The following is an 18,567-nucleotide window of genomic DNA, read 5'->3' as shown; positions in this document are numbered from 1 at the left end:
ATTTCTAATGTCTCTTTTGTTTTTATCCACAGGTTATTTAGAAATGTTTAAATTTCCAAATATTTGGGGATTTTCAAAATGTATCTGTTATTGCTACTTCAATCCACCATTTTTGTCAGAGAACGTCATACTTTGCATGATTTCAATCATTTTTTAATGCACTGAATCTTGTGTTATGGCCCAGCAGATTGTGTGTCTTCAAGAACATTTCAGTGCACTTAAAAAGAATGTGTATTCTGTAGTTGTTGGGGGGAGAGTTCTATAAATAACACTTTGGTCCAGCTGGTTGTTTGGGTTATTCAAGTTTTTATATACTTAATAATTTTATCTATTTGTTTTACCAATAACTGAGAAAGGAATATTGCAGTCTTCAAATATAATTATGGATTTATCTATTCTTCCTTTTAGTTCTATCGGTTTTTGCTACATGTATTTTAGATCGTTGTGATTAGGTGCATATGTATTTAGGATTATGATGTCTTTTGATGAATTTACTACTTTATCATTATAAAATGTTTATCATTCTAGTTTATCTCTATTATTGGCTTATGTGGCATACTTCTTTGTGATGCTTTTTTAACGGTTGCTGAGATTTACAATATACAACTTTAACTTAATATGGTCTACTTCAAATATTATCAGAAAATTATATGTTCATGTCTCCCCTCCTGTCCTTATGCTATTGTGCTAAACTTTTGCTTCTAGGTGTTATAACTCCACAGTACATTGTTTATATGTTTGCTTCAGTCTTTTAAAGAGATTAAAAATGAAAAAAATAACTTTTTAATATTTTCCCACATGTTTACTATTTAGGAGTCTCTTCATTTGTCTGTGCAGTCCAAATTGCTGTCTAGTGTCATTTTTCTTCTGCCTGAAAAACTTTAATACTTTTTGTAGCGCAGGTCTACCTGTGATGAATTATCCCAAATTCAGTTTGTCTATAAAAAGTCTTCATTTCCTGTTCATTTTTTGAAGAATATTTTTGTTGGGTATAGAATTCTAGATTGACCATTTTTATTTTTCAGTTTTATTGTGTTCTGCCTTGAATAATTTCTGACCAGACATCAGTTATAATTCTTATCTTTGTTGCTATGTAATTTTTTTTTTTCTTTCTGGTTGTTTTTATGAGCTTCTCCTTATTACTAGTAGTAAGCAATCTAATTATGCTGTGCCTTGGTGTGATTCTTTTAATTTTTGTTTGAGTTATGTTGAACTTCTTAAATTGTGGGTTTATGGTTTTCACAAAATTTGGAAAACTTTCCACCATTATTACTCCAAATATTTTTTCTGTGCTCTGTTATTCTGGGATTCCACTGCTTACAGAATGTAGTCAAAGCTATCTCAAATGGCTTCCTAGGGCCTCCATTTCAGATCCCAAATTATCTTCCGGCCTTCTCCCGTACTATCTCATATATCCAATGCTCCAGTCGAAGGTTCTGTTAATACATCTATGTTCATCCCCCAGACCACTGCTCACCGGCAATCACCTCTGCCCCTTCCCTACCGATCTAGGGCTCAAAATCCAATTTGCCCTTCATGGCTGAACTCAGTCCTGCCTCCTCCACAAGACCTTTCCTAACCGAGATAGAATGATGTTTTTCTTCTGCATTCTCACAGGTCTGTGTGTCATAGTGTTCCCTTGAGGGCCTGAGGACTTCCTTTTTATCATCTTGGGATGAACCCACCTTCAGACCCAGAAGAAAGGTATTGGCCCCTGCTGTCCCTGTGATGGGAATAAGAGTTAACGATTACATCAAAATACGTCTTTGCGACACTTTCCTGAGGGAGAGGAGTTGAGCAAACAGTATTTTATGAAGGAGTGAGTCAGGCAGGATCTCTCCTTTTTCCAAAGGGAAAAATGAGCCACCCAGGAGATTAAGTCAATTATTCTGAGCCAGAGGAAATACCCTCTCAGGATATTCACTCTGAGACCAATCTATCAATGTAGCCTCTCACAATTTGGGGAAAAAAAAATTCCAGCCTCTGACTTCCTTCTTGTAAGGTCAGAGTGCAGAAGCAGGTACTCCTGTTCCAGGAAACCACTCAGCTCCTGGCTCCAGGTCTCAAGGGAGAGAACCGTGGCCTGGTAAGGACTGAGAGGCCCCAGGGAAGTAAACAGAATTCCCAAGATTGGGAGAACAAAAGCAGAATTAACCACGCAACCAAGAGCAGCTCACCAGCCTGAAGTCATCCCAAATTTATGCTGGAAACTCTTTCCGTGGCACAGAACTCCAGACCATCCCCTTCAAATACCCCCACACCAGGTCACCTGCCCTCCCTTTATTTCCACCTCCCCTTGTCATTCTTCCCACACAACCACACACTCAACAGCCTCCTGACTGAACAAATTTCTCCTAACACCCCATTGGCCCCTCGCTCACCCTTGTCATCCCATATTCCAATGCCACTTGCCTCCAATGCCTACCTGCTCCTATCACGAACCCTTGAAACTCCCCCATATCTACATAAGTTCCCAAAGCAAAGACATACAGACTATTCGTGCCTCTGCCTCCTATTTCCTGTACCTGTCACAGGCCCCTGCCCCACCATGCACAGGTGTCACAGAGTTCATCAGCTGTCTTTGAGGGGTTGCGAGAGCACTGGCCTGCAGGCCAGGAGACCGAGGCTATAGACTGAGACTCTGTCGCTGTCTCACTCTGTGACCTCAGGCTAGTCACTGCCCTTCTGGGCCTCAGTGTCCTCTCTAGAAATGCTCAGTGAGATCTCTAAGGCCATCATCCGTCCTGGAAGATGTGGTGTGGGAAGTAGGGAACGGCAAGCAGAAGGGACGAAATTGCACTCGAGCAAAATGCAGTTTGGCACCAGCCAACAGAGACACATTTTGGGGGTTTACATAGTTATAAACACATAATAATAGTAACATCTGCACTTGAATGGGCTTTGTGGCTTACAAGAGAATTTCACTCATTGTCTTATTCTTTACCACAACCCTGTAAGAGCTAGCATCATAACGAACTTAGGAAGCAAGCATATTCTAAGAACTTTACCTATGGTAGCTCGTTCAGAGGCTTAGTTAAGAACAGAGAGAGCTAATCACCTTGACCAAGATCACAGAGCGGGCAAATAGCAGATCCAGCCTTGGAACCCCGACATCTGGCCCCATATCTGGCTCTTACTCCCTGGGCTAGGCGACATGCCCCTCTATCCTCCACACTTATGGAGGAGGAAACCAAGGCTGGTGAGATCAAATGGTTTGCCCAACACCCTGGAACCCACAGAAGGGTTGAGTCTGAATTCAACTCCTATTCACTGACAAAAATGACAGTAGGTAAAATCAGAAATGCAAGAAATGTCAGCACTTGACGAGGATGTGGATAAATGGAGCCCTAACTCTCCAAGAGAGGCCCAGCGGGGTTCACTGAGCTGTCCAGAGCCCCGGGCGTCCAGCCCCTGGCCTGGCTTCCCTCCTTCCCCTGGCTCCCTGCCTCCTCCTTCACAACCACTACTCTCTCTCTTCTACCTTGCGAGTTGAAGTGTGATTCAGACGCCTTCAAGAACCCCAATGAATAAACCCACTCATTCAGGACCAGAGCTACCGCAGGTGCCAGATCTGATGGCAGTACTTCGCTCTAGGCCAGGATGCTGCCGTGTACCCCGCCACCTCCACCATCAGACTGCTGTGCCAGGCAGTGCCAGCACTCCCTGCTCGGCGGGACCCGAAAAAGTCCTTTTGGAGACTGGCAGGAGCAGCTCGCCACAGCCTGGCTCTTCCTCAGCTACACACAAGAGGCCACCTGCAAGGACCTCAAGTGGGACTTCCTGGCTGGAGGAGGGAAGGGCTGCAGGTGCACTTCCGCACCTCGAGTGGGACACTGGTCACCAGAGAGAAATGTGCAGACAGCACCGAGAGGTTCCGCTGACTTGCATGTTTATAGAAATCATTTCTCAATCCTAAGTGTGCATATATTCACAAAACTATGCAAATTCATAGAAAGCTCTCTAGAAGTATACAGGCCAAACACCTGGCAAAGGTTTCTATGGAAGGGGAGTGGAGGAAAGGGGAGCTCTCACTTTTATTCCTTATACTCCTTCCTAGGTTGCATTATTTCTCACAAGCACGTGCATGATACAAAAGAAAAACCAATCTTCATATCTGTCTGTAGAAAGGGGCCCAGTGTTAATAGTAAGTATCCTTGAGGGATAATATTATGGGTAATATTTTCCATACTATTTAGTATTTTAAAGGCTTTCCGTAATGAGCACTTTCATTACTTTTATATTAGATTGAACCATGTGAAATGAAATTGCCATTTTTTGCAGATTTTTTTTTTTTTTTTAGGTGAGGCAACCCTCCATTGACCTCACAGACTGCAAGGACCTTGTCAGCTTACAATCCTTTTTTTATTATTCTTAACGCCTACAGCTCCTGGTGTTCCTAGGTGGTCTCCCATCCAAGTACTAACCAGGCCCAACCCTGCTTAGCTTCTGAGATCAGACGGGATCGGGCTTGCATTTTTTGCAGATTTAGTTTTTGCACATTGATGATTTCACAGGATTCAACCCAATAATAATTCATGCATCAATGTCTAACAAATATTTATGGAGGGACTGCTCTGTGCCGGGTCCATATTTTTTTAAAGAAAGGACATAAACCAAGCTGGGTCTCCCTTGTAGGCAGGACCCCAGCTACTCATCTCTATACCCCCAGCACCCAGCAACCTGTGCAAACATGTGTCCAGAGCCATTTGTGTTTGGCTGAGTGAAAAGGTAAATTAGTAAATGAACGGAAAATAGATGCCCATCAACAGGCATACAAATGAAATTACACATTCTAAGGAATCAACAACAAATACAGCCTCCCTGCAAGAAAAGAAGAGGACAAAGAAGGGGATGTGTCAGACTCCAGTTAACTCGATCATCGTGCTGACGGTGGCTGCTCTGGCAGGGTGACAGAAACACAGAAGCAATGGAAAAGGGATGTAGCATAAGGGATGCGCAGGCTGTGGGGGACAGAGCGTGGTCAGCAGGCAGCTCAGGGAGGCAGACACATCCTCCAGCCATGAGCAGAGTTTCTGGCTAGATGGTCCCTGACAAGTGCTCTTCTGCCTCGCCCCACTGCCTTAAATGGCACATCCGGCCAGGTCAGGGAACATCCCATCAGTCTCTTCAGAGCTGGCCTGTCACCTGGGAACAGGGGTTTTCTCTATATTAACTTGAATTTTTATGCTGACTACCATTCTTTCATTAAGGATGTTTAAACCTTCCAGGAGTAGAAACCCCCTCCCCACCAAATCTTAAATTACAGCTATAAAACTTATACTTCTAGCATTTCTGTCTGCAATAGGGTAGGATGGGCAGGGCTATTAGAGCAGGAGGGGGGAAACGCATGTAAAACAGGCAAGGCACTCCTGGGGCATCACGTTTCAGTCTGCAGCCTGAGAAAGTGCCCAAGATAGTGTAAGGTCCAGATGCCACATCCCCTGAGGACTTCTTGAAAAAGTGAGATGGTTTAGGCTAAAGAGTAAACTAAGGGAGAGAAAGATGGCTGAAGTCAAATATCGGAAGGGCTGCCAGGTAGAAAACAAAAAGCAGGTGTCTGTTCCTTCCTCTGGATAAACTAGAACCAAGAATGGATGCTCAGAAGGAACTAGATGGTGCTCCAAAAGGGGAAAGAGCACGGGACCTCTCTGAAGCTTTCTGAACCCAAATTCCAGATTAGTCAAGTCCTTCTGTAAAACCTGCTGACCTTCCATGCACAGCCAGCCCGACCCTCTTGAGAACAGCCCTGCATTTCTGCTCCAATTTTTTGGAGTGTTTCCCAAGATCAGTTCTGTTTAGTCACAAACCGGCTTATGTCAATTTTTTGGTTATATTTACATAATTTAATTAAACAGAACCTAAACAGATGAATTATGAGTGTGAAAGACGGTACCTCTAAGACAAATAAAGTAAGTATTCTGGAAAGTTTGGGTAAATATAGCTTTAAAAAACTGCTGATGAATTGGAAGTGGGCAAGACAACAGCAAAAACTTATAGGAAAAAAAAGTCAGCCTTCTGCACCCAGATTATTTCCGAGTGGTTTTTAATTCTCCCTCTACTTTAAGGGAATTGGAAATTCCCTTAAGATGACACTTCCTAGCTACAAAAAAAGGCCACCAAAAAACGCCAGTGAGGGCACCCAGATGCAGAGGAAAGGTCTTTCCCTACAACAAAAGATGAGCAAGTGACTGTACAGATACATGTTTTCAATTAAGGTGAGCTATTTAAATTTATATAAATTATATATGTGCAATTTTTCATGATTCCTAAATTTTACTTTTTAAAGAAAAATCTTGAGTTATACTTTACATATAATAAAAAGCACCTATTTAAAGTGTATATTTTGATGACTGTTGACAAATTTTACAGCTGTGTGACTACATCCACAATTACAATACATAACTCTTCTATTACCCCCAAATGCCCCTTTGTGCCTGAACCCCGTCCCACAGAGGACCTAAGGTATCATAGCTCTCGCCACACTATGTGAGCTCATCCACTGATCACCACTGAGCGCTTATTTTTCTGAATTCCTTTTTTTTTCACGTAGATTAAAATTCACTCTTTTTGGTATAAAGTTCTGTGTGTTTTGACACACAGTTGTATGACCACTGCCACCATCATTTAACTTTTTGCATTAACTGACCAACTCCCTGTCTCAGTCTCATCAGATAAGAGGATTTTCACTGCATGTGGATCTGGAAAACTTGGACTTGAGACCAGCCTGCCTGAATTTTCACTGTGTGATCTTGGGCACCTTATTACCTATCTCATGTCTCTCCTCTACTTTCTTTTCTATAAAATGCCAAAGACAGCAATAAGCACTCACAATGAAAACAATGAAAATTAAAAAATCTGCATCAAAAGAACAGTATTCTTTGTCCTCACAGGCACTTCATCTTAAAAGTACATTCTAACATTTATAAGGCAACAACAGCAAAAAATGATGGTCCAGCGAAAAACAGGGGGGGGGCAGATTATAAGCATGAGTAAGACAACCAAGGTACTCCCAGACTTCTGGAACAAGGGGCTGTACTTCTTTCCCTTGGGGTCGGCCCAAAATTCCTCTTCATCACAGCCAATAATATAACACTGACAACAACTGCCAGAGCAACAGGCACTTGTAGTGCCAGCTGCGTATCAGGCCCTGCACTGCAAGGCCACGTACATCCTTTGGTAGGTTTCAACACTGTATTAACCCAGTGAAGGAGGTATCATTAGCCCATTTCACAGATATGGAAGCAAGACCAAGAGATTAAATCTCACAGTTGGTAAATGAGGAGCCAGGAGGGAATCCATGTCAAATGACTATGTAGCCAGGGCATTTATGGATTCTCAAAGCAGAAAGCCTACCCAGGCATCAGCCTCCCCAACGCCCCTTCACTCCTTTATAACTGTAGAGGTCAGTGGGTCTGAGCTAAGACATGATGGAAAGGTAGGAAATGCTCCCTAAACACCCTACATTGGGCCCTTTACTGAAATTAAGAGGCAATGTCCCAAATTGGTCCCCAAAGATAGCAATATAACAACTACAACCCCAATTTGGGGGTGATTAATATGTTTTCCAGAGTGCTTAATACTGCGCCAATGAAAGATAAACTGTAATCAAGTGTAGGAGTTTAGAAAAAAGAGCTGGAGAGTGAGAATTTATGCCACGTATCTGGCACTACAGGGAAGCCTGTGTCCAGCTGACAGAGTCATCCACCACTGGGACAGGAGCCCATGGGGCAGCTGGGGTGATGACCCATACTTAGTGCCACGCAAATCTGTACCCAATAACAGACCTAGTATTCCCCTCCCTGAGAGGGCAGTGAGGTCCACCTATCATCATCAAGTGGGTGACCAAGCCTTGGGTTTACAGGTCAGTCTCTTAAGAATTGGCCCATGGGGATCAATTCCCCAGAATCCAGACCCCTTGGGTGAAAAACTCAGCTTTCCAGGGGCAGCTGGGAAGCCCACCATGGAGCTGGAAAATGCCTTATGCTGCCATATCTGACTCAGCTGGCACCAAGTTCCATTCATGGGGACCCGTCTTGAAATGACATGTGGACAACAAACCACAATGACAGAAATCTTGCCGAGTTCAAATCCAGTCTGCTTCTATTGGGGTCTTGAATGAGGATAAAGGGTTGGGTGGGATTTGTTCTGAAACATGTGATTTTCTGTTTATAACAAAGAAAATGTTCTTGAGAGGAAAGGGAAAAGGCAAGAAAAGGTTATGTCAAAAAAAAAATCAAAGGATATTTCTAAGGAAGCATAAAGAGGAATTTTGCTGGAAGCAACAGCTGAAAAACGTGATCAGAGGAAGAGGCATCAGACATAAAATGATCAGGAGGGGAAAGGAGAGAGGCAGTAGGCCTGCGGTATTATATATAAATAACTAAATAAAATATAAATGGTAATAAATTAAGAGTAACCAAATGCCCTATAGAAAAGGAGCAGTTCATTACGGTACAATTAGCCAACATATCATGCAACCGTTAAAACTGATGATTGCGAAGACTAATTTAAAACACAAGAGTCTGTGCTACAAAGCTAAGAAAAGCAGGAGTAACATATGTACGGCTTTGTAGAAATTCCCCTATGAAAGATTAGAAAAGAGCACACCAAAAAAATTGGTTATAAGATCATAATTTATCTTGTCCCCAAAGTTTCTGCAATATTATAAAGCATTTCATAATCAAAACATTTTTTAAAAAAATAATGCTTTCACAATGAGGAAAAAAGCCAGTTGGTTACACAGAAATGAGATGAGAGAAAGGATAATAAACTTGGTCTAATTCATTCATAGATAAAAGATCAGAGATGGTTTGTCAAGTTTAAGTACAATAAAAAAATAAATAACTAGCATTTGCATGGTGCTTTATAGTTTGCAAGGTGCCTCTACCTACGTTATCCCCCACCAGGTAACAAAGTAACACTCCTGTGCCCTTCTTTGCCTAGGAGAAGAGTGAGCAGCCAGCCCCTCACCTGAACCCCCGGCCCTGCCTCGCCTCTGCTGGTCTTGTTTCCCCAACGCAAGAGAACCAGCAGTGCAAACACCATCAGACAGAGGCTGCCTCTTGCTCCCAAATGGTCCATTCACCCATCACAGGCCACCTGGGACAAGCAGGAAGCTGGGAAGGAAGCAGGGTTGGGGCACAGATGCTCCATGCTGGGGACCCCACCACCACCGGGCTGCTGCTCTCTAGTGCTAGGTTCTAAGCCTTCTTCCCTCTTGATTCTGTATACTCTCCCTGGGCAACCCTTATTCTCCCTATGGTTTTGGGTGCCATTGAAATGTTGATGATTCCCAAATTTGAACTCTAGACCTCTCTTCTAAACTCCAGATCTTGAGCACAGGGCCTGATATACATAGATGTTCAATAATTATCTACTAAATCATCTGTTATTTCCACTTGGATGTCCCATGGGCACCTCAGACTGAACTCATCTTCTCCAAACCCTACTTCCTTGGTGGGCAACCCCCCACGGTGTCATGCCTGGACCACTTTGATAGCTTCCTAAACAGTCTTGGCTTCACTCATGTCCACAAGAATGATCCTTCTAAACGCAAATCAGATCATATCTGTCCCTGCTTAAATTCCTTCAGGGGAGCCCCACCATCATAGGAATAAAGCCCCAAATCTCTAGCCCCTCCTGCTCTCTAGCTTCTCTGCATTTTGTCTCTCCAGCTCCCACCAACCACTCCTGTTCCTGTTACACAGCAATTCGCACCAGTCCCAAGCAAGTGAGAACTTCCTATGACTCTGACCAGAAAGCCCCATTCTCACTGCTCCACCTGGCAAACTCCTATTCATCCTTCAAAACCCAACTCAACAGCCAGCTGATTGGAAGCTTCCTGCTTCCCTAGGTAGGCCCCCTCTCCTTAGCAGGACTGTGAGATCCCTGAGGGCAGGGGCTGAGTTTTACTCTTCATATACCCTGCCTAGAACAATGCTTGCAGCCCTGACAAGATGCTTGATAAGGGATGGAGGGAATGAAGTGTCACAGACTAGAGGAATGAGTGGGGTGGGGGGTGGGGGAGGTGGGATGGTGAGAGCTCCAACTCTGCTCAGCCATTTTTCTGTGTAATCTTATGTAAATCACTTTTGCCCAAGGAGAAGATGAGAATTAGGGCAACGGAATAACAATGACTCATTTTCTGTTGCTGCTTTCTCCCTAGACCAGAAAGTGGTAAAGGAGTATTGATTAGCATCCTTGAAGAGTCATCTAAATCTTGCTTTTAAAAAATCATTCTCAAATCACTTGGATTAACACCAGAACAGTTCCTCTAGCTTGGATCTAGCTAAACTTTATCAAACTCTCAAAGAGTAAAAGGTTAACAGCAGAGCAGGAATGTATACATTTAACATTTATAGAACGCTGGTCACGGACCAAGGCCCTGCCAGGGGCTGCAAAGGAATTCTACTATGAGTCTCAATCTCTCCTTGTGGCAAATGACAACTTGCTAAGAAAGACAAATCCACCATTTTTGAAAGACATGCAGGAGTAAATACTCACCTCCTGAGAAAGAAACACCAACATCAGAGCCAGGCTCCCCCGTCTAGTTGATGTGTGGAGAGAAAGGGCCAGGGTTGGTGCCTGAGTTGGGATTGGAGGTGGAACGGCTTCCCCAGAACCTGGCACAGTGCCCTGGACCAAGCGGGTACGCGTGTTTGAAAAGTTGAGAATGAATTCTCACAAATGTAAGGCAAGGCAAAGCCCATACGGATGAACTGCAAGCCATCGTCTTTTTACATGCAGTTTCTGAAATTTTCTGAAAATCTTAGAAATGATATACTGGATCTCACAGAGAAGTAATACCCTCAAGAAGTTATATATGCCTTGCTCTGGACCACATTTCTAACTTCTCAAGTTTCCTGTGGTCACAGAGTATTTTGTACCCCACCCGGACTCATGGCTTAGTCCCTTCTCTCAGCCTCCCTCATGTGTCCCCTGGTTTGGTAAATGGCTGCCCTCCATCTTTCCCTCCCTGTCCTATACACATGTCTCTCATATCAGGGTAGAATCAATTTCCCTTTATCGTGCACCTGGATTAGCCTTGTGACTTACTTTGACCAACAGGGATGGGTCTCGCCTTCAAAAACTCCTGTACCTCCCACTTTCTCCCAGACATCACCACACTGTGAGGAAACCCAAGCTACCAACACGGAGAGGTCATGCGGTGGAGCCCCGAGGCTCCAGACATGAAAGACGTTCTGAGAACCTTCTAGCACAACTGTCAGCTACATGCTGGTGGCTGAATGAAACAGTCCAGGCAGCCAAGTGAGTGACCCCAGCCAGTGCCACGTGAAGCAGAAAAACTGCCCAGCTGAGTACAGTCTACCTACAGGATCACGAGATAACTGCTATTGGTTTAAGTCACTAAGTTGTGAGGTTGTTATATAGCGATGCACGACACAAACACGTAGTAAATGAACGGCTGTATGTGCAAGGAAAGCCACTGAGAAATGAGCCATCCCACATAATGAATTTCCTCAAGTTCCAAAATAGAATCCTTATTTGTCCAAACTTGTTCTTATCCATTTCCGATAAAAAGTTTTTAAAATGCAACATTGCACTCCACTTTATACTAAATGTTTTTTTTTTTTTTAGACGAGTGGGTCATCATTATGGACACCAGTTACTAGTGTCCTGTAACATGTTGATGCCTCCTACGGCCACAGAAGATATACAGGGGCTGTTGGCTGCAACACTGAACCCCCAGACAGCTATGCTCCCTGATCAGTGGCAATATGTCTGCCCCTGGAAACATCTCTACATCTCCCAAAGCTGCCCCTTCTAATAACTGTGGGTTGAGAGACCAAAGACCCAATCCGGTTGGAACTGTATCTCAACGGTCTGAGGGAAGACCTAAGGGGTTCTTTCATGATTGCAGAAGAGAAGGAACTCTGGAATCCCACGGACCTAGGTTCGAATCCTGCTCCACCACCTACTAGCTGTACGGCCCTGGGATAAGTCATTTCACTCATCACATATTTCAGTTTCCCCATCTGTAAAATAAATATCTGCTTCTGGCTGGGAGACACTCAACTGAAACACAGCAAGAGCTCTCAGTAAACGGGAGCGCCTTATCTACACTCCGCGTGCCCTGGGCCCAGCCTGCACACACGTGTCGCCTCTGAGCACCCATTGGAGTGTTGGTCAGGCCTGTGCCCATGGACGTCTATTATCAAGAGTGCGCATGCTCCTGAGGAGACAGCTGGGGGTGCTGAATGTTTATTCAGGGTTGGAGGACCCTAGTGGGATTCACTGTGCATTTATGAAGAAATTGCAGAAAAAGAACCACCTTGCAGTCCCAGCAATTCCATCTCAGGGAGAACTTACCAGGGCTGTTGGGCAGACCAAGCCTGGGGTGAGCGTGCGAGCGTGCGAGCGTGTGTGTATGTGTGTACGTGTAACCACAAGGCATACCGTGACGCTCAGGGGGCAGGCCTGAGGGGGTGAGGGGACACCGCCACTCTGATGTTCACGGCAAAATGTCAGTGAAATAATGTGAGCAAAAGTCTTAAACTGCACTCGTACGATGACGACAAACTAGAAAAGCTGTTTACACATAGGCAAAGATCAGAAAAAGCCACAGAGGAATGAGACGGGAGAAGGGACTGAGGGCAAAACTTTCCGCTAAGTTGTTTACATGTTCAATAATTGACTATTCTTCCTCACATGCAATTGGATGTGATGGCCTCTCACACATTTCCTCATTCTGGTCTGTAACAGTGCTGATCTGCACACTCTTCATGGAGGGATGACCCCTCCGTCCGTCCCTGGGACAGTGGCAGAGCCCAGAACAGGGTTGAACGTGCCTCCTCCCAACCTGTGTCCAGCGCACTCTCTCAGCTTGACCGCCTCTGGCTGCTCAGAGCCGCCAGGCTGCCATCTGACTTCGTGTCTCATGAACTCCTGGCCGTGTTCCCACAGGGAGCATTCTGTCACAGACTTCTCCCCTCCTTGCATCCACTTCCCAGGAGGAGAGAGGGGTGCTTCCCAGGATACTTAGAGGCCTCCTACCTCTCGACACCATTTTTCAATACTGCTTAGCAGCCAGAGAAGCAGGAAGGTGCTCGGATGCCGGGGTTTCAGAGAGAGGCCTCCAGGGAAGCCCCCAGTCAGTGCCCCACCTTCGCCACCCCAACTTCTCACTCATCGGTGACCCACCCCAGTTTTTTAGCCACTCCACCTCCTGTTTCCTCATCCCAGAACCTCAGTTTCCTCATCTGTAAAACGAACCAGTAACATCCAGGATTAACTGGGACAGTGCGTATAGTATAGAACCCTTAACTCGGGCCTGCAGACTGGAGTCTGAGGCGTTAGCTCCCTCTCACACCCCCACTACGGCAGCTGCCTCCGGCCCCTCCGAGCCGCATGTTCATTCACTGGGCGAATGGTTTGCTATGTAATTTGTAGGTGTGAAAGAAATTACACATCCACAGCTCTATCATGTTCTAATTTGTGAATAAAGGCCTTAACAGGCTATTAATTCCATGAGAGAATTTTGTTCTCAAATAGCCTTTCTGCTATGAAATAAATCAACGGTATGAAATCAGGGGTCCCTTACCCCTAATTTGCCACAGACTCATTCCTTTAACAACACGTCAGAAGCTAACAGGTGTATATGGGAGGATGGGAGGGTCTCAGGAGCAGCCACTGGCCACAGGAATGTTCCCCGCCATTTGGGCGGCATTTTCTCCCCACCCCCATCTTCCCCTCCATCCTCACCCATCAGCTGCTGCTGGTCCTGCTCTCGACTTCCTGCTGCTTCATCACAGTTTGGAGGCAGTAAGGGTAAGTTGTGTCCTAACAGGCCTGGTGGTGCCAGGACCCATGCAAGGGGGGCAATGTGGGAAGACCTTGGCAGCTGCAGCTCACTCCTCCTGTTCCCCCAGCTCCCCGCTCCCAGTATCCCAGCCCCATGCTGTGCTCTCCACCACAGCCTTAGGCTGTCATCATCTGACCTCTTTCATTCCCAGGCCCCGCAGGCAGTGAGGCCCGTCACTCAGCAATATTCACTAATAAATGAAGTCCCAGCAACACCTAAGTCTCCGACACACCTCATCCCACATTCCCTGACTGCACCTGCTCTACCCGTCGGACCCACCTGCCTGCCTCCCATGAGAAGAGCCCAGGACAGGCTTCAGGCCCCGAGGCCCCTGTGTCCCTCCTGTCTTTCCCGCACGGAGCCGAGTATGGGTTGAGGGGGTGAAAGGTGCAGAGGAAGACAACTTGGGCAAATGCTTCTTCAGTGCTGCCGGGGATATAGCAACAAACGTCCTCACAAAACCCCGAAATCCTGTGTCTGCTTCTAACTGTGAAACTGGGTTCGTCCCCTACTGACCCAGGAGGGAGTCCCTGGCTGGAGCCAACAGGTGATGGGCGAAGAGGAAGAAAAGGGGAGTCTATCGACAGGAGGGAGAAAAGGTGAGAGGTGCTGGAGACTGCAGAGAGTTCCTGGTGTTACGATGACCAGGGGAGGGAGTCTGGCCACTCTGTGTTCACGTCCCTGTCCTCCAGCCTCTACCCTCTTCTATCCTTGATGGCACCCCCATCCCATGGGACAACACAGGCCCAGAGGAGCAGCAGGCGAGTGACGCGTCATTCCGCAGCTGGGGGCTGTTCTCCCCACCGCCACGCAGGGCTACGCAGGGCTTAGTTTCTACCGAACTCAGAGACAGCAAATTCAGGGACACTGACTTAAGGAAGACTCTGGTGGATGGGCCTGGGAACCCAAGCATCTTTTTAAAAATCACATTAGTTCCAAACGAGTGACTCAGAAACTTCTGGAACGCAGCCCACTGAGAGCTGGGGCCTCCTTCGCGATCTCAGGCTCCCAAACGGACCTTGAGAGTTACCTTCCCCTCCCCCTCCTTTCCCAAAGCCACATCCAGGGTACTGCTTCCAAGTCGAGGCCATGCTCTCCTGGGATGCTAATATTGTTATTCTTGATTTACTTATTTTTCTTATCTTTTTTCTGCTTACTCATCTGTTTGGGTGTTTGTTTCTTAGAAATGTCCAAAGGACACCAGCAATCATGGGATCAACCTCTGGGCTCCAATAGAGAGAATGTCTGGTTTGCTCCCCTAATGGACAGCAAAGCATATGGCAAACTCATGTGGTCCAGGCAGCCTGGCAGAGAGGAAAGGGCCAGAGGTGACTTCAGTAGAAGGTAATGGTTCAGAGTTTGATCCCGGGCCCCAGATCCTGCCAGGCCCACCTACCTGTGTGCCTCTAGGCAGTCCTGTCTACTGATTCCCAGTAGGAATGACTTTCACCTTTCTTTCCCAGACAGCTTCCAGCAGGGGTCCCAAATGAGCAGAAGCACAAGCCGAAGTTCACCGACCCAGATGTCATGACAGTAATGGCAGGTTGTCACCTTACATGAAATGGCATTGCGAAAAAAACAAAAGGATCTGTTGGTGTGCCAGATGCACCTGCAGAGAGGCACCAAGAGCTTCCATAAGAGAGGACACTGCATGAACCATATGGGAAAACAGAAAGAATCTTGGTCCAAAAACCAGGAAAAAGTTAAAATCAAGAAACACTTGTGTTTTTCTCTAACCAAGTAGGAAGCAATGGGACGGCCCCACTGGGTTCTTGCATCAACCACCAATGGCACCGCTGGGCACCTAGAGACTCAGCCCCCCATCCCAGGAGACAACGACAGTGGCTCCGGCCGAGATGGAGGCAGCCGTGTGACGTAGTAGAAAGAGCACTGGAACTGAAATTGAGAAATAGAATTGGGAAAGGGATACTCTAGTGAGATGACTGCCATAACTGTGTGGCCTTGAGCAGGTTGCTCTCCCTCTCATGTAGAAAATAAAGAGGTTAAAGAGGTATTGGGCAGGACATGCGACGGAATTCACTGACGCTAAGCCCCGCGGAGTCAGTCCCCCAGATACTAAACTCAGAAGGCGCAGAATCACATGTCAGTCTCTGCAGCCCCTCAGCACCGAGCGGGGGTCTTGGGACCCAGGAGAGCACTTTCACCCACATTTCTCTTGATCTTGACAACGACATTATGCAAGTAGGCAGACACTGCCCCATTTGACAGGGGGGCAATGAGTCCACACAAGTCAGTTACTTGCTAAAGCTAACCAATGACAGACTAGGGGCCAGAAGCCAAGGAAGCCTCTTTCCCCACAAGAGATCCTTCTGGCAGAGGTCAATGAAATGAAATGGCCAGGACAATGCTGTCTCAACCTCAGGTCTAGGTGGGCCTTCCTGCCACCCACTTGGGCTTGGCACAAGTGACAGAGTAGCCCTAAGGCCCAATGTCTTGACATCCTTCAGTCCCTAGGGCCAAGCAGACAAACTCTAATGCAAAACCAGGGGTTGAGGGAGAGCTGCACAGACAGCCGAGAGCCTCGGAGGCCTCCCGGACACGTTTTGATTCAAGGGCAAAAACCATGCCACCCCCACTTTCAAAGCAGGTACCACCTTGGCAGCGAGCTGGTGGGCGGGAAAGTCACAGGGTGAAGCCCAGGGCGGAACTCACCTCTCTCAGCAACTGCATCCCCTTCAGCCCATCCTGCTGCTGCTGGGCCACGGTGACCCCCAAGACGAGGGTGTGCACCATACAGGAGACCACAGAGATGACGACGATGGGGCTGAGGCTGAGGGGCAGCGTGATGAAGAAGGAGAAGACAAAGAAGGCCTGCCAGCCCACTGTGTCGCTGGCCGCATGGGCGCGGGCAAAGTTCAGGCCCAAGTAGGAGAAGATCTGGGCTGTTATCAGCAGCCACAGTAGATAGGGCACCACTTTCCGGGTGACCCGGTCCGGGAGCAGCCCCTTTTTGCAGAGCACGAAGAGGATGATGTCCAACAGCAGCCAGATCCCAGCCACCACGAGGGGAGCCAGCTGGTCGCGGGAGAAGACCACAGCGCACATGACCACCACGTAGCAGTCGAAGAGGGCTGCGAAGACCACCAGCACCAGCAGGGTCTCATGGCGCTGCCTTTTGAAATAGGTCTGGTACAGGTTCTCCAAGGACTCGGGCACGAAGGTCAGCCGCATAAAGCGAGGCAGGCAGAGGCAGGACCCCGAGTTCCGCACAGAGATTTCATGGGTCCGGCCCACCCCGCGCTCAGGGTCAGAGGGCAGGCTGACGGAGTACTCCGCGGAGTACTCCGCCGAGTACTCGGGGTCGGAGAAGCCCTGGTTCCTCGGCATCCTGGCTGGTGTCTGCTTCTGCTGGCCTTCCGGAAGTGGACCGGGAGCAGAGGAAGGGCTCTGGGATGGGCCACCTACCAGCACTCTCTGAGGCTGGGGAAGGCTGAGGGCTGGCCGCCTGGGGCAGGAACGCAGAGCAGGTCTCCAGGGCACGCCTGGCCCTGATCATCTGGAACTTAAAGGACACGGCTAAGTAGCGACACTTCTTCCTTCTTACCTGGGCTTCTCCATGACCCACCTCATAAAAGAACCGCTGTTGCAAGAGGCTCGGGAAGCAGGCCCTTCTGCAGCCATCTGTACACTCCCGCCACCACTGACCACACACACGCTTAGTCCTGTCCAGCCAACACTCGGTTTCCTGTCTCTGGCTTGCCGAGGGGCCTGGCCACCTCTCTGTCCCTCACACCCCTGGCCTCTGTCATCTCTTTTCTCTCAGTCCCTGACTTCCTCACCTAAGGCTCCTCCAGGCCCACGCCTGAGAAGCTGAAGATACAACGTGCCAGCAAGAAGCCGGAGCCATCGGGGATTCCTGACTCTTCCTTCTGTTTACTTCCTTTCCCCACCCAGCCCTTGGCGACTCGGCTGCCCACCTCGGGGCGCTGAGTGCCCTCCGGAAGGCCGGCCCTGTCCCCGCGCTTACCTGTGCGGGAACTCCGGAGCCGCGTGGGGCCGGGTCACGCGGGCGGGGCGGGAGGCTTAGCGCGCCCGGGGTCTGCTCCCCGCGGAGCCGCGCCGCCCCTCCATCGCCATGGCCCCCGACCGCAGCGCGGCTCCCCCGTCGTCAGGCCCGGGATCCAGGCAGAGGCGCGGGGCTGCCTCTCCGCATCCACAGGCGCCTGGCCGCAGTAGGAAGGAGGAGGCGACGGGGACTGGAAAATTCGGGGCGCCCGCCCCTGGGGCTGCGGCTTACGGGGCTGGCGTGCGCGGCGCGGCCGGATTCCTCCCTCTCGCCCCCGCTGTCGCCGTGGCCGCGGCGCGGCTAGGAGCGCACCCGGGGCCCTTCTCGGCAGCAGCGCGGGTCCAGGCCGGGGAAGCCCGCCAGCATCCTCTGCCGCCCGCGCACCGAGCGAAACCAGCCGAGCCGGGCGCGGCGCGCTGCACTGAGTCCCCGCGCGCGGCGCGGGCGGCTCGGGGGCCACGCGCGCTCCAGGCCCCAGGAGGCGGGCGGCGCCCCTCCCTCCCTCCCTCCCCGCAGTCACCGCCCTCTCGGCGAGCGCGTCCGGGAGCTGGGGAGGGGTGGGGGAGAGGCGCCTCGCTCCAGGCCCCGGACCCGCGCCGGTTGGGAGGAGAAGGGCGAGGAGGAGCGCGGGGCGAGAGTTGGAGAGGCCCCGGTGGGCCCGCGCTCCAGCACCGGGGGACTGGTTGGCGGCGACTGCTCGGTGGAAGCTCCGGGGTGG

At 48.6% G+C, this 18,567-nt stretch overlaps 1 protein-coding gene across 1 annotated transcript in view; it reads right to left on the bottom strand.

The window, feature by feature from the left end:
* The window catches only part of ADCY3 (adenylate cyclase 3), a 68,074-nt gene extending 50,867 nt beyond the window's left edge, over positions 1 to 17,207 (bottom strand). Inside the window, 1 exon segment of the mRNA XM_039886948.1 lies at positions 16,496 to 17,207. Within this exon segment, the coding sequence (XP_039742882.1) occupies positions 16,496 to 17,170 (675 nt within the window). The 5' untranslated portion in view covers positions 17,171 to 17,207.
* Positions 17,208 to 18,567: the final 1,360 nt, after the last annotated feature.

Source organism: Pteropus medius, unplaced genomic scaffold, assembly GCF_902729225.1.
Source record: "Pteropus medius unplaced genomic scaffold, Ma_sr-lr_union100, whole genome shotgun sequence".
In the NCBI taxonomy this organism is placed as follows: Eukaryota; Metazoa; Chordata; class Mammalia; order Chiroptera; family Pteropodidae; genus Pteropus; species Pteropus medius.
Note: the sequence above shows the minus strand (reverse complement) of the source record. Positions and strands in the feature narration are given on the sequence as shown.